General features: G+C 38.1%; 1 protein-coding gene across 1 annotated transcript; it reads left to right on the top strand.

Moving 5' to 3' along the window:
• Positions 1 to 1,553: 1,553 nt before the first annotated feature.
• LOC104457818 (lipid phosphate phosphatase-related protein type 4) lies at positions 1,554 to 13,286 on the top strand. Its single transcript, XM_010077527.1, has 5 exons — positions 1,554 to 1,684; positions 3,402 to 3,597; positions 8,438 to 8,495; positions 9,759 to 9,932; positions 11,949 to 13,286. The coding sequence occupies exons 1-5, from the start codon at positions 1,558 to 1,560 to the stop codon at positions 13,284 to 13,286; spliced, it is 1,893 nt and encodes a 630-aa protein (XP_010075829.1). The 5' UTR covers positions 1,554 to 1,557.
• The last annotated feature ends 3,852 nt before the right edge of the window (positions 13,287 to 17,138 follow it).

The following is a 17,138-nucleotide window of genomic DNA, read 5'->3' as shown; positions in this document are numbered from 1 at the left end:
CTATCCCAGCTGGACCCAGGACACTAGTTATTCATTCAAAAATGTTAGGACCAGTTATCATATCAGTGTAGGTTCAAACCCTTATGAGCCACTGACTAAAAACGTGCTTAAAGGTGACAATGTGCTTTCTAACAGAGATCACCAGGAAATTAGATTGCATTGATTTGGGAAATCAGTTTGTGAGAAGAGAAATTCACTGCTGGAGGTTTACTGCCTCCTCTACTGATGGAGTTTGTTCCCTTGGAAATACCGGGCTCTGAATTTTTCTTGACATAGGCCTTGCTTTTTCACAATTTTCTCTGTCACACAAGCTAATACATCTCTTTGTTTTCCCTGTGCCAGACATTCCCTAGAGCTTGGCTAAAAAGTACTAGAGGTTCTCTGTTTATTAGGTTTGAAATAGTAGTGATTTCTCTGGGAAAAAATTAATCTGTAAAGTGATCAAATGGAGACAGATAATAGTGACCATAGTTCTCATCTAATTAAAATTCCTTATATAACCTTTACCACTGACTTTTCCAAGTAATGAGACAACCTTTACTACTTCAGTCTTTATGGCAAAGAAAGGAAACCAATTTATTAAACCTTTAGCTAAAAAAGAGTTGGACTAAGCTTCTCCATTGTATGTCCCGTCTCCTAGGGTGAGGGGTCTTAGCGTGCACAAACTGGTAATTACAGCAGATTCAGCATAATTCAGATGCTTTAGCATCTCATTGCATTGTAAACTTTGTGCAGTGCATTCCATGTATTAGTTTTCAATGCATCTGTGGATAGACAAGATCAATCTCCTCTTAGTAGTGAGAACTGCCTTATTAATTTCAATATTTCAACCCAACCCTTATTCTGAAGTCTGTACAAGCCCTGTACAGATCTACAAGTTATTGCACTATTTAACAGGGAAAACAATCAAACCTGAGACTGCAAATGTATAAAAGGATCTGAATTTTCCATCAAGTAATGGCATTTTTCATTTATATTCTTCTCTTTATTTCTCTTCTAAACTCTTGTCTAGGGCTTCAGTCATAAGCTGTTTTGGTTGGTGTGTTCAGAGGGACCATAAGGACAGAACTTTTTCTGCTCCTGTGGATCTGGTTAAAACCCAAGACAAATTAAACAAATACAGAAGAACAGTCTGACACATAATTAGAAGCTGCTAGGGATTGCTAGGCTTTAGGCCAAGACTGAGTACTAAAACCACCTCAGGAGCACTAAGATATTGCAGTGGCTCTGGATTGTTCTAGAGGCGAGATTTTCTAATTATTACATTTTATTATAGAAGCAACAAATTACAGCTGTGGATCAAGGCCCCAATTCCACTGATCACTATGTACTGTGTTCGATTTGAATTTAATTTCAGTGCCACCTTCTTGACCGCCCTTACTCAGGCTAAGTTGCATTACTGAATGTTTACACATTGATAAAAATCTTTTAAAGGTGAGTATATGTCAGTGGATGACATTGGCTGTGGTATAGTTATATTTCAGCCTTTTAAATTCAATGAGTGTCTTCTGAGTAACTGCTACATTTAATTTAACGGCTCCTTTGTCATTGCAGATAATGATAGGAGAAGGAATTCTCTACTGTTGCCTGTCCAAAAGAAGAAATGGGATTGGAACAGAGGCCAATATTAATGCAGGAGGATGCAACTTCAATTCTTTTCTTAGAAGAGCTGTCAGATTTGTTGGTGGGTTTCAAATGTTAGTCAAAAAGAGCTTTCCATATACATTCACTTTTCACCATGTAGGTTTCCTTCTCTGAAACAGCCCTTCAGAACAGTGCAGGGCTGTTGCTGGCATAGATATTTTTCTGCCAGAAAATGGGAGAAGAAACTGTCAGACGGAGCAACAGAACAGCCCCCATACTCAGTAGTGCAGCATCTACCCTCTATTTTCCCCTTCCTCTCCTATACTATTGTCAGTGTTTCTAAATAATAATTTGTTTTTCCTTCTCTGCCCACCTTGAGCTGGCTTCCTTGCAGTGGTTTCAGTGTAAAGTTTCCCCTGCCTGTCTTCAGTGCATCATAAGGATTCAACTCACCTGACAGTATTCAGCATGACAGTATAAACTTGTCAGAAACTGTCAGTAGATTTGACATTCTTGTTCTGGGATGTGTTTATCTACCTCTTGAAAAAGGACTAGAATCTGGCAACCTAATGATAGAGAGGAATATGTTGAATTGTTTTATTTGACTTTAATTGTCATTTGTTGAAAACTGAACTTGAAAAGGCAAATGGACTTTGTTCCTCTTCTTGCAGTTAATTTCCTCTACCAATGAGGGGATAAACGAAAGGTTTTCTCTGTTCCAGAAGTCTTTCCTTAGAGAGGGCTGCCTAGGCAAAGACAACCTGCAGGACAGCAGACAGAAAACCTGGTAGGATTACTATACACTAGGCTTCTGTAGTCTGGCAAGCAGGGAGGTAATGACAGGAGAGGTTATACAGTCTGTGACCAGTAAAGCATCTTCTTAGGAGCAGCAGTGAGGAAGTGAGCAGAGGGGAGGTAAGTTACAACGTCAGCAAAGAGGACTATAAAGATTCCCCATGCTCTCTACTTCTCCTCCTATATGGCATCCCATTCCATCACCAAAAAAGGCAAGCTCAAAAATGCATGAATTTAATTCTTGATTCATACTCTGAGTTTGCAGTTTCTTTCATATTTTAATGACTTAAGTGTTCTTTCAATTTTAAGATGAAACTAAATTTATTTATATGAATACACATAGGGAATTGGAGGTAAATCTTTAGGGGAAAAGACATTGAAAATGCCCAGTAAAACAACTGCATTTACTGCAACTGCCTTGTGAATTTGGTATTATTAACCAGACAGAAACATTTATCAATTACCAAAAAGACTTAAATATTTGGACTTGTGGCAAGGACTTGGTACTCAACAAATACCAGAGGTGTTAAGGTGGCCAAAGTTATTGCCAGCTGACAAGTCCCTGGTGGTAAAAAGAGAACAGGATCTCAGAGCAGTGATCTAATGGGCAACTGTCCATGTTATTAAAAGCCTGTATCCCAGTGGACAAGTCCAAGGACTGGATGAGCACATATGTTCTCCTCAAATAGATGGCTATCCCTTGTCAGTTCAGAAAACTGCTTTCCAAATTGAAGCAGCTCCATGAAATTCTTATGAAAAGATGTTGGAGGACATCAAGCCATCAAAATGAAATGTTAAGTATCAACAGGAAGAAAACAAGCATAAATAATCTTATTTTTTTACATGAAAGAATTCAACTTTGCAGTCATCTTTCACAAAAAATACATCTTATTCTTCAGTTAAATCCTCTTAAGTCCAATAACACAAGCCACCAGAATTCCATTGAATATATTTTTTCATAATGAATTAATCTAATTTATTCATATAATAAAATTAATAAGCTCTGTTGATTTCTTTCCTAGGTGTTCATGTATTTGGTCTTTGTTCTACTGCTCTTGTTACTGATATTATACAGCTATCAACAGGATATCAGGCACCGTATTTCCTGACTGTTTGCAAGCCTAACTATACATCCTTAAATGTATCCTGCTCAGAGAATTCGTATGTTGTGGAAGATATTTGCTCAGGAGCTGATCTCAATATTATCAATGCTGGAAGGTTGGTTCTGTCCTTCACTGTGTACATCTAAATATTCATTTTATTTTTTATTTTCTGTCCCAGTTTCAAGATTTTTTTTCTAGTTAAAGTCTGAATGTATTTTGTCACGTTTTTATAACAAAGGTGAGAGCATGAGTGTCTTTTTAGTGGTGTTCAATTTTCTGTATAAAGATATTGGGCCAACAGTGGGCTTTTGTCAGATTCCGAAGCACAGTCATTAAGAGCTAGTTATTTTTCCTCCTTCAAAGGAGACTATTTCCTATGCAATTAGTAATATGCGTAGCTTCTACTGCTTTTCCCAGTGGGATCTGGGTAGGATCCCCATAACAGGCAGGGGAAGAAGTCACCCAAGTACTTATTTCTGAGACCTCTGTATACTGTGCATTACTGTTCTGGCATTTTGGTCTTAGCTTGTGAAGCTTGATTTGGGATTTGTTGGAGGAGTTTATTTGTTTTCTATTGCTCTAGTTGATGAAGTTGTTTATATTGACAGCATTGAAAAAAATCCCTTTATTAGAGGAAAGACCACAACAGTTCAAATCTGTGTTCCCAAACGCATGCCTTTTCTTTCATGGTATTTCTAACTGGTGGTTTATTCTCCTTGATCCTTTAGTATTTAGCCTTGCTACTTAGGTAGCCAGGAGAGAAATTCATATTGTTTATAATAGCAGGGTTTGGACATGCATATCAGTCAAGATATAACCCAGACTATATATCTTATTTTAAATAAGTTTGACGTGATAAAATAGTGATAATTCAATTACTGATGTCAGGCCATAGAGTTAAGAAATCTGAAGGTGTAAGTCAGTAGGTTGTACTGTTCTAACACATCTGCTACTTGTTAATTCAAGGACTTCATTAGTATGAAGTGTCCTAAATGTATGCACCACACTACTGAGAAATCATGTAGCTCTTCACTGAATACAATAATAGTCTTGTGTGCCTCTTCCACTCCAGGTTAACCTTTCTTGCCTGTTAGTCATTGAATGTTTGAATGTTTTGCAGTCCTTCAAAATTTTGGTGCTTTTTAAAATCTCCTGCTCTCCAAAAAAGTTACAGCAAAATTATCGTATGCTTGAAATGACTACAATTTCTGTCTCTGACTGAGCTGCATATTTTCTGTGTACCTGATGAGCAGACATGAAGCTGTGATACTTCTGTCACATCCACTTCATTAAAGCTGTGCACTCCTTTCTTGTTCTGTATGCAGCCCTAGATGCTAGCTTCTGTTTTAACTTAATGCCTCCTGACATTACATTTTTACCACATGGATATTGTTAAAATGTTCTGTCTATATATTAAGGCATCTGTCCCCCAGTCCATTTGCTTTTCCATTTATTTCAGTGGTCAACACACTTGGGTATCATTAAGTTATTCACTCTGTAAGTATCTTCCAGCGAATCTTATCCTCTGTCTCCTTTCATTGGGACAAACCAATTTCACTGATGTTTAAATATCCTCAATTATTTGATGTATTTGGTCTTAAATATGTCTAGTGGGCTAAGACTCATATTTAGCCTTGATTAATTTACCACATCTTTTCAATTTATATATGTGGACGTGATTCAGAGCTGGAATTAAGGCTTTTAGCTCTTTTTGGCCCAAATAATTTGGTGAAAATAATTTCGGTGAAAGGCATAACCAGAATTACTCTATGAGCCTTCACCTCACAGTCTCTTTTCCCATAACCATTTGCCATTACTGGGATTCTGCCATTGAAGCCTGATGGTTGCAAGCAGTATCTTGCACCTACATGGTCTCCCAGGGAAATTGGTGTAGCTTTACACATGAGCAGGCGGAAAAAATTTTCATTATTACATCTTATTGATTTCATTGTCATCTCCAGTAGGATGCCTGCTGCTCTGAATTGACTGCCTGTAGCCATTCCAAAAACACTGATCGCTCCTAAGTTTAAATATAATCATTTCCAAAAAACAGTGAAATTAGTTGTAACATGCTAAGCCTAACCAATCAGGTTTTCTGTGTTTCTGTTTCTTTAGGAAGATGGCCATATATTGATATCTCAAATGTATTCCCATGGTACAGGATACATTTGGTGATCTATAATATTCTATCAGCACCCTCAGTTTCTCCTAAATTCAATTTTATCGCATTTTTCTTTTATTAAAGTGTTGCTTCCTTATGCCTGTCTCAACTTCACCAAAGTGATCAGCATTTGCTACCGGTTCAATACTTCCTTCAGTCATCTACTGTAGGAGTTATGGTGTAACTTCTCCAGACCAGGAGGTTAATTTGACTTCAGTAATTTCAGCTTGTAGGGGACTTGTTCTTATGAGATTGCTAATGGCCTTCATTTTTTATTTGTACTTCCCAGAAAATTTGGCTGCAGAAATTTGCCTCTAGGCTCCCCTATGAAAAGTATAGAGAACACATAATTATCCAGCTGATTATATGAAATTATTTTCTGCAGCATCCCCAAATATCCAGTGGTTTCCTTTGTCCATCTTTTCCTCTACTTATCTTCAAAGAGCCTTTTCAGTCATTTCTATTCAGATCTCCAGTGAGTTCTCTATCTTCTATCATTTTTGTTGTTCTGACTCAGTATGATGCTCTCTCGCAGTATGACTCTCTCTGGTCATTGTTCCCCCTCTAGACATCCTCATATGTGAGCATTTAGAGCGATGCACTGTCATCTGAGTTTGGGACATGTTTTCTTTGAGACCTTCCTTCACCTTCTCAATACAGAGCCATACAAAAAGGCTACCTATTTTTAGCTTGAATTATTTTCATTTTAGATTAAAAGACAACAAATAGAGGAACAAAAGCAGTGTCACCATTAGAGAGTACACAGTACATTTAGTCTGTAACATGCTGTGCTTGCTCTGAAAGCACGACTAGAAAATAAAGAGAAAATTGACTGTAGCATAGTGACACAACTTATACACTATAAAAATGCCATCAAATTAAGGTTAAATTCTGAGTGGTACTAAAGTTCATAGAATCAAATCTACACGTTAGCTCCACAGAGACGCTAAGTAGATTTATGCTTCCACTAAAACCTGCACAGGGTAAAGAAGTTAATTAGTCATTATAAACATTTACATTGTTTTCACGTCTTTATCCTCCTGTCCTCAATCCTAAACTTGGTCCCCAGGGATACTATTTGTGAAAAGTTTGTTGGGGGGCAGGGGCAGAGTGGAGAAGAAGAGTAATAATTTAGGTCTGTCTTTGAAATGCAAAAGGAATCATGCTGATTTCATCTTGGCCAGAGTCGTGAGCCTGCTGGAGCCCTGGGCTCAAATTCAGGTCAGCAGCCTGGCATTCACACTGAACTACATGCACACATTTAATTGCCAATGAATTATTTAGAACAGACAAGGCAAAATGTGTTGGAAAGAAGTTTAGAAAGTAGATTCTTCTGTTTTGCAGCAAAATGTCTTTGTCTAAAGGCAAATGACTATGTTTCAGTCTTTGCTATTTTAAGCTAGCTAACTCAGGTGCTGTTTGGAAAATGGCTACACGTGGAGCCCAGTTAGGACGGCAAGATCCATCTGGGAAGCTGCATGATTGTTCGAGTATTTATCCCAAGCTGAGTTTTCTCAGGTGAATGTGGCTGCTGTGGCTGCAAGATAGTATACTCTTCTTCACCAAGACAGCCAGCATATTACATTACATGCCCATGCCATTTTAAGGACATAGATGTACAGATATAAAATGATAAACATCTTCACTGTATCTTAGTAACTTCTGGAGCTCAGAAGTCATAAAAGTTTGTCAGGGCTTCTACAAGCTATGAGCTATATGCCCACCACAGAACAGGTGTTACTGAATCTACCTGCAGCTAAGTTTTTCCCTCTACTGTGTAAAAATCTCTCCTTCATGTTCCCATCACTTTTCTTTTGCTTTTAGAGGACTGACATGGGTCTATAAGAAGAATAATGTTAAAATATTAGAGGGCCTCATGCGATGGTTCTATGTACCTGATACTTACACAAAACCTCCTTTTCTTGATCAGAGAAGTAAAAGCTAAGCTGTCACTTTTAATTTTCATATCTGTGGTTTCTGACTCAAGACCCAGTCCACATCATTCATTTTTTAAATGGGAGAAGAAGGCCTTCAGCATTCTTAGGAATAGACCTGATTCAGCCTACTGTCTCACATAGTTTGAACATATTTTCCTTTACCCTCTTGTTTTGGGCTTCAGGAAGGGGCCCGGTAACTGTTAAAATGCCTTTTCCATGTTCTTGTGCTCCATTCACTCCTATCGTGTTACAAAGTGCTGAAATTTTAAAAATAAACCTGAAGACATAGCAAATAAAGATGCAGTTTGCCTCTCTCTGAGAAGAATGTCATCCCCCCCATTATTAGAGCAACAAAGCAGGGACACAAAGATGAGTTCAGTTGCTGATGTTAGGGCCTGATTGTCAAAGTGTATGAGTCCTCACTTTGAAAAGAGTCCAAGTGAAGCCAGTGTGAATAATCATAAGATAAAGGTTCATTAATTAAGTTTTATAATTAGATACTTACTGAAAAGTTATTGTGGAAATTCATTTATAGAAATAAATGCATAGATATTTCTCTCAATCAAGCATTCAGGCTTTAGTTCATTCCCACTGTTCTCTTAGTACACATACTTTTCGTAGTACACAAAAAGAATTTAATGCTAAATATTTACTTCAAAGCAACAGCATTTCATTAACATTGGTCCTTTCTCCAGATTATAGAAAAGAAGTTTAGAAATTAAATGTTGCTAATTGATCGTATATTGCTTAGGAAGTGTAAGCTGAAAATGACTGTACCACTCAGCATTTTTTTCAAGTGAATACTAGCACACTGTATTTGAACTGAGAAGCATAATCTGAGTGTCCTTCCTTGGCAGAAAGTCATTCCCTTCTCAACATGCCACCCTGGCAGCCTTTGCAGCAGTGTACATTTCGGTGAGTAACCAACTCTGTTCATTTTCATTCATATGAGATGAAAGTACATCAATTGCTGTGCATGGTAAAGCGATATGTTGGCTGGATATCCTGAATGGATGTAAGTTCTTATTCTGCCAGTTTGAAAGCGAAATAAAACTGCTAAGAGCTAAAATAAAACCAGCTCTATTAAGAATACAGAAAAAATTCAACTGCTTCCCATCCTTTGTTATAAAGCAACAAAAAGTGTAATGATAAAGTATATTTGATGTCTCATATTATTCACATATAAAATGCCGTGCTTATCTGTCTTAAAGGGTGATACTTTAACTTACCATTCAAATTAACCTTTATGTGTTCTGCCTTTTCTTTATTGCTGTCTTCACTTGACTTGCTGCATTTAATCTTGAGACATTAAGGAACAAACGTTTATGTGATGTAGTTTCATTTGACCTCCATAGAATTGCAGCATCGATGAACCAGCACACTCACTCCCAGAGGCCTCCAAGGTGCTACTGCAAAGCAAGTGAATAAAACCCATCAGTAAATAGCAGGGGATTGCAGGACATGCTGATTTTCCACATCTGACCAATGACATTTCTTCAGTATGGGCTACAATGTTTGTATGAGTGACCAGTTACTGGGAGTTTAAAAAAAAAAAAAAAGTAATTCCATCACTCATGGTATAAAAATCAGAGATAAAAAAACAATAATAACAACCAGTTAAATTAGATAATGGAATTGTGCATGTACTGGGAGCTTGCTAATATTTATTCTGCCCACGGAAAGGCCAAAATTTGGAGTAATACTGATGAACCGCTTCCACTTAATTTTTGTGACCTCCCTGACATCATGGCCCCCAGGCGAGCGATGGCTCTCTGAAGCATCTGGTGGTAGCTTTTGTTAGAACAGGTTATTGCTTTCATTTGGCGTGACATCTGGCTTCTGTATTTCAGCAGCAGTGGCTCCTTAGTCACATTTACAGAACATTTACGCTCTGACTGTGAACAGTATTTAGGCATAAAATCCTTATCCTAATTGATGTCAATAAGAAACACTGCTTGTGTTTTTGGAAATCCATTCCTTGTGATTTCAGATCTTCCTACAGTAAGAGAGCAAATTTTAACAGGACTGTAAAATAAAATTAAACTGATTATTTTCAATATTTCTATATAGTAGTGATGTATGTGTGAAAGAAACATTGAATGCAAGAAATTCATATCCTCATAGGTAAATTTAAGTGTCTTCAACTGCTTCTTCATTCTTTTTTTTTTTTTCTTCAAGATGTACTTCAATTCTACGTTAACAGACTCCTCAAAACTTCTGAAACCACTCTTGGTATTTGCTTTTATCATCTGTGGAATTATATGTGGTCTGACTCGTATCACTCAGTATAAGAATCATCCAGTTGACGTTTACTGTGGCTTTCTCATAGGAGGAGGAATTGCTCTCTATTTGGTAAATATAATATTAATGTAGTTAAGTTTTAGCAAATAAAACTGGTAAGGCTGTAGTAAGAGTACTGGTATTTTTTAAGAAAATCTTTCATCATGGTCACATGCCATAACTAAAAATATAGTCAAAATATGTTGAAGATTATGTTGTTAGAGGTAATCATTTTAAAAATAATCAGGAAAAAGCAAATATATATTTCAATTTAAAGTGCCGTGACAGTGCACAAAGTGGTATATAATCATCTGGCATTGCATACAGAAACAGCTCTGACATTATGTGCTTCATTAAATACTTAAAGATCTTTTCTACTCCACACTTACAAGCATTACACAAGAAACATATTGTATTAATTGGTATTTGTTGCCAGCCTGAGTTTTTATCGCTGACATTAGCTTTCTGATCTCAGAAAAAAATGGTTGAATTAACATGCAGCAACTTAGCTGAGTAAATTGCTGAAAGGGCAAGAACTCAAAGGCAATATTAAACTATTACACCCTTTTGAGTCTTTGGACCTCTTGGGAAAATTATGCAGGGGAAATAGGATGCCCAAGTGAGGTTATTCCTTTGCTCTTCCTCTGTACTAGGTTGAAACAGATGGAGCAACTTGGAAGGGTTCTGTAAAGGAGTATGTAGGATAGGCCTGTTTGTATCTGTCAGTAGGAAGCTCACCAAGTATTTGCTTTTGCTTGCTGCTCTCAGTATGTCACCAACACGACTGTTGCTGCCCTAGCTGTTCAAAACAGCATCAACCCAGGTGCCTGTGAGCAATCAGGAACTTCAGCTGGCAGCATTTTTGCTCCAGTGTGGGCAGGTGAACAGAAGACTCCGACCAGCCAGTGGGATGGTTTTTGACCCCCAAGAAGTCAATGATGAATTTTGGTATAGTACCAAAATAAGTTCATATCCTATCCCCCTTTTTTCTGTGGTAAGATAATCTAAGGTACATGCAGATGGTCTACGAAGATGACTGGGGGAAAAATGGCTTTCACAGTGGCAGATGGAACAGCAACCAGGGTACATAACAGAAACCCCATGAGCTACTAAAGTCAGTTTCTATGATTGCACTGTGAGCAGAAAGGCACTCTGTTGAGAGTATTATTTGAAATTATTAAGCCGTTGTAGACTGTCACAAATGGAACTGTTCTCCAGTGTTTGAAATCCATGAACAACTATGCTCTTTGTTAGGTCTTCTCCATATACTGTTGCATGACAGCATACATCAGAGAGTACATTGTCCTGGATACCACGTAGTCGGTAAATCTGCCCTGAAAACTACACACCAATAAGAGGAAGGGGAGGGGAAATAATGTGAAACTACAAATAACTCTGAAAGGAGTGTAAAGAGCAAGTAACCTAAGTTATTGAGTCAGGCATTTAACCCTTTCAGGGAATATTCTCTCTCAGTAGCGTCTTTTTAAAATGCCTGCATTTTACAGTGAGTCTGCTGAATAAGAAAATGTTGTATAACTAAATCTTGTTACAGTTCTGTGCAGCTCGGAAAGCAATTGATTTGAAGTTGATAAATTGTTCTATCATGTAGATATTGTATTACATGGTTATTATGCAGTAGAAAGGGCAGAATCACAGAGCAAAGAACAACTCAAGCTGTAACAAGATTCAGTAAATCAGAGCAGACAGTAGTGTCGCTGTAAAATAGCTTTGCCCAGAAGACTGCAAACATTAATTTTGTTATTTAAGTAACAAAACATTCTTCAGCTATACCTGTTGCTTTATAAAATGAAGAAAACTGAAGGATGCTAAATATTTTCCTCAGCTATTTATTGCCATGAACTATGTGCCCTAGTTATCCTTCATACATATCTAGCTGTACCAGATTGGGGTCAGAATTTGGAATAAGGATATGCTGGTGAGGAAAGGAAAGTGAGCATACCCTGTTAGTTAAGCTGGACTAATTCTATCACTCAATGTTTATTTAAAGGCAGAAGAATATAATTCAAATACCTTAAAAAGTATCTTTTTTCCCATAACTGATTGTTGATGCTTCTGTTCAAATATCAGGGCCTGTATGCTGTGGGGAACTTCTTACCAAGTGACGACAATGTGTTTCACCCAAATTTTCACAGAGAACCTCTAAGGTCTTTGACAGACCTCAGTCAAGATGCCAACAGAATCCTGCCAGGTAAAAATGGCAGCAGCAGTGATGGCATTGTCTCCCACCGTACAGAAAGTATCCTGAATAGAAATCACAGAGATTCAGGGTCTCTGACTAATCTCAAGAGAGCAAATGCTGATGTAGAAATAATAACACCACGAAGCCCAATGGGAAAGGAAAACATGGTTACTTTCAGCAACACTTTGCCAAGAGTCAACACACCATCCTTGGAAGACCCAGCAAGACGAAATGCAACAATACACGCATCAATGGATTCTGCCCGTTCCAAACAGCTGCTTTCCCAGTGGAAGAACAAGAACGAAAGTCGAAAGTTGTCACTGCAAGTAATAGAGACTGAGTCTGGCCAGTCACCACCACGGGCTATTGAAATGAGGTCAAGCTCAGAACCCTCCAGAGTGGGTGTAAATGGTGATCATCATGGCCCAACTAGCCAATACCTGAAAATTCAACCCGGCAGTGTACCAGGTTGTAACAACTCGGGTCTTTCTGGTGGGCCAAGGGTCTCTATTCAGTCACGTCCTGGCTCATCCCAGCTAGTGCATATTCCTGAAGAGACTCAGGAGAACGTGAACACATCACCCAAAAGTAGTTCAGCTAGAGCTAAATGGCTGAAAGCTGCTGAGAAGAGTGTTGCATGTAGAAGCAATAGCCAGCCAAGAATCATGCAAGTAATAGCCATGTCTAAGCAGCAAGGAGTGCTTCAGGGCAGTCCAAAAAGTTCAGAGGGAAGCACAGTCACCTGTACAGGAGCCATCAGATATAAAACCTTGACAGACCACGAGCCAAGCAGCATTGTCAGAGTTGAGGCCCATCCAGAAAATAACAGACCTGTAATTCAGATGCCATCAGAAGGTGAAGGAAGTGGGTCATGGAAATGGAAAGGTCCTGAAAAAGTCACCCTTCGTCAGACATATGAGCTAAATGATCTCAACAGAGACTCTGAGAGCTGTGACTCCTTAAAAGACAGTTATGGGTCAGGTGACAGGAAAAGGAGCAACATAGATAACAGTGAGCATCATCATCATGGGATCACTACGATAAGAGTCACGCCAGTGGAGGGAAGTGAGATTGGCTCAGAGACTCTGTCCATTTCTTCCAGCCGGGACTCAACGCTTCGAAGAAAAGGTAACATCATTTTGATCCCTGAGAGAGGGAGCAGTCCAGAGAACACCAGAAATATCTTCTATAAAGGCACATCCCCCACACGAGCGTACAAAGAATGAGAGGAGACATATCAGCTGGTCCACACCACCACAAAGTAAATACATCTTGACACAGGTTCTGCTCTCTTTGTTTTGAGCTGGTATTTACCTTTGATGTGCCAAATTATTGACCAGCAGCCCAACTGTTGCTGAATACTGCTGATGTGCAACATGCATGAGCCTGTGGAAAGCATGTGGTGGGGGCAAAAGCACAATGCCAGAACCTAACTAATGTGAAACATTTTCATGCAGCTTGTTTCTTCAGACTGAAAATGTTTATCTGAGGGTGATGATGTTAACAATGGTTTTGAACACAGACACTTTATATCCTGAATGTGCCAACTTTTTATTTTATTTATATTTGTGTCCAAAATCGACTGAATTTTCCACAGCAAAGGCTGTATCAGTGATATATATTCACCTTTGCAGAATTTGCACCAAATCTTTAATACAGGATGGTGCTGATGATAACTTTACATGTTTTGAAAAATTGCATACTTATTAGACTCTACAAACACGACATATTGATGTGCAGTTACTTTAAAAGTAATATTGCTAATACTATAATGATGCTGGCTGCATTCATTTAGTGTAGGAAATATTTACAGCTTTGTTATAGTGGATCTGTCACATTCAAAGATTGCAAAAGTTTTGTGTAGTTCTTTAAGATGTCTACTGCAACAAAAAATGTGGGTGACATTCCATTAGAATGGAATAACTATTTTGAATAGTTTTGCTGCTACTGCTCAACTTTTGTTTAAGAACAGGTGCTACTAATGAAGAGGCTGCTTCTTAGTGGGCTAACTTGTAGAATTGTTTTAAATTACATTTTTAAGGGGTCTTTTAAAGTACTACAAGTAATTCAGATTTTACATTTTTAAACCTCTTATTCTGTCCTTCAGCAAGCCTTCCATTTTTCTGTTCATTTTTAACCATATAGTGCAGGACACCAATAACTGCAAGATGTGCACATGTGAAAGGTGAGCCAGGAATAAATAGTAAAAAAAAAAAAAAAACGGCCACTTTCCTGACCAGCTTTGAAGGAGACAGTAATTAACATCATATCTCATACTTAGAAGCAGTTACTCACCTCACTTGCTTAGCACACCACAAGAACAATGACAAGTTTCACCCCAGTCACCATAATTTAGGGGATTTATGCTTCACTTTAAAAATGGAATGCCTTGGTATTGCAGAATCACTGAATGAGTGTTGCATTATGCCACTATTACTGTTCACCTCCCTTGAGACACCCTCCAGAGCCTTCTTAAGCATTATATTTTTTCCAACCACTGCCACTTAAGAATATGGAGGGTCTCTGCACCTGAGAGAACACGGATTATTTTAGTAAATTGAGTTTCACATGTAACGAAAGAACTTGCCTGCTAAAAATCTCCATTGCCAAAAATTGTTGAAAGGATAAGGTCTGAAAGGAGTAAGCATAGCATGCCCTGGGCATGCTAGAAGAGATGCCTCATTAAATTTGGTTCTGACTGAAACAACTTAAACCATGAAGGAAGCCAGGAGCCGTGCTCACGTAGTGCAGCTCCTCATTCTCTCCTAGATAATTTCACCCAGAAGAGAAGTACTCCGAGACACCTGCCAGCACCCCTGCTAGGAGCAGGAGGGAATGGCATAGCAGTCCCCTCACTGAATGAGTAGTAGCAGATCACGTTCTGTTCTCTGGCTTCTTGAGAGGAGTGTTATGTTCTATGTCGTCTTCTGATACAGAGAGAACCAGATACATACTACATAGTCAGAACCTGTCTACGGACCCTACCCCACAGAACTCTGAAGAAAAGCCCAACCTACCCCAGCCAAGTAGGAGGCAGAAGGAAGAATCATCCCAATCCCGAGAAGATGAATAGCACAACATGCATACAGACCAAAAAAAAAAAAAAAAAAAAAAAAAGGAAAAAAAAAAAAACCCCAACAACAAAAAAACCTCAAAACCAAAACAAAATCCCAAACCTAACTCCAATCCTAAGTAATTCAGAAGTATGAAGATGGTGTTTGCTCATCTGTATAAAAGAAGGGTTTCAGAGTGAACAGAAAGCTTTATATACCTTCCCAGTTATACAGGTGCTCCGGGCTTAGCTGAGCGCTGTCAGCCAACCCTGTCAAGCAATGCTTCCCTCACCTGCCCATCACCCAACACTGTGGAAGAGTGTTGGTCCTTAAGAAAATGACCACACTTTTCCTGCTAGTAATAGAAAAAGACCCCATCATACATTTGATGATTGGGAGGAAGTATTCTGCGGGTTACATGTAAGCAGCTAACCAATTGGGTTGCGGCATATTGTGTATGTGAAAGGCACAGTATGTTGAAAACACACTTCAAGGCACATTATCTGGGAAAAATAATCATAGATGCCAGGGAAAAAAAATAATATTTTTTTTAGAAATATGCTCTCAGAGTCTAGTATTTACAAGTCAGGATTTGTTTTTTCTTTTTAAAAAGATGAATCTTTAGTCCGTGGTATTTAATATCAAATTTTGTACAAGGTTCCTAGGAATTACAAACACTTGGATTGTCATGAACAAAACCCTTTGGATTAGTTTAGTCTAGGTACATGATAAAGCAGGTAGGATTAGCTTTAAAGGAATGAGTAAGACACAATCACTGTTGGCCTATCAATGCAGGGAAATAAGATGCAATCATTTGTTAGTTTGTAAGTGCAGGGGAAAAGAACATAAGTAGATGAACCTGGAAATAATGGAAAATTGAAATGGAGAGTAATGGCAATAAAGCATAGATTAGAAAATGTTCCCTCTGGCAATTTAGCTGTTTAGGAAACAGCAGGATTCCTGGTGGGAGTGTTTGTTCTTTATTCCTTGGTTTTAGTCAGATATATATTGCCATATGTGTTGCTTTTATTACTCTAAAACTTGCTGCACTATTTCAAGTGCAGTGTGATATTTTTCCTAAGGTTTCCTATTTCTTAACAGAAGATTTTAAAGCTCTTGTGTAATCATTGAAATTGTGTTCTTTACATAAATATTGATATATTCTTTTTTACTCAAAGTGCCAAAGGCTACTGTTTTTAATAATGGCTTATCAAATTATATTACATTAGGAGCAGAAATGTAATAATATATACATTGGAACTCAGACCTCTGCATGTATATTTGATAAGGAGCCTTTTGTAAAATTACTCTTTGTTTACATTCCACTGATACCTTAATTTAAAATTAATCAAATAAATTGACAGGTGACATCTTCTTAGTGTTCTGATTTTCTTACTTGCTAACAGGCACGAATTTCTTTGTTAGGCTATGCTGTACTGAGAAAAGAAAATACTCAAAAATAAAAATATGTTTTTAAATGAGAATTCTCTATATAAAGTATTGTGTTTAATAAAATGTTATGCAATGTTTTCAAATGGAAAAGAATTTGTAAATTGCTATAAATGTATTTTGTTAAATAAGTACAGATCAATGCTACTGTGTGAGTTTATTGTGCTAACATCATGAAAATAAAGATAAAATTCCTCATTGATGTTCATTCATCTCTGTGGTGAAGCAAAGTCTCCTTCCCCCCAAATTATTTTTCAATATTACGTATCTCATGATAGGTAAAAGCAGTCATCAGTGGGAAACCTCAGAACCTTGCATAGTTGTAAGGAGTTATGAGGAACAGTGTCCCAACAGGCTTGTCTCTATCCAACATACGTTGTACAGAAAAAGAAAGCAAGTGAACTGGGAACTTCAGGCTGTATGAGGACATGTCTGCTAGGTCATTCTGCAGGACCACCTGCATTGCTAAGCCCCCAGTGCCTCTAACCCACTTAGTGTTGGGTAGAGCTGCTGGACACTCTGAGGCCCCCCCATGGATTTGTGAATGAGAACGGGGCAGACGTCAGGAGCAAACCT

This window comes from Pterocles gutturalis, unplaced genomic scaffold, assembly GCF_000699245.1.
Source record: "Pterocles gutturalis isolate BGI_N339 unplaced genomic scaffold, ASM69924v1 scaffold52518, whole genome shotgun sequence".
Taxonomy (NCBI): domain Eukaryota; kingdom Metazoa; phylum Chordata; class Aves; order Pterocliformes; family Pteroclidae; genus Pterocles; species Pterocles gutturalis.
This window is presented reverse-complemented; position numbering and strand designations above follow the sequence as displayed.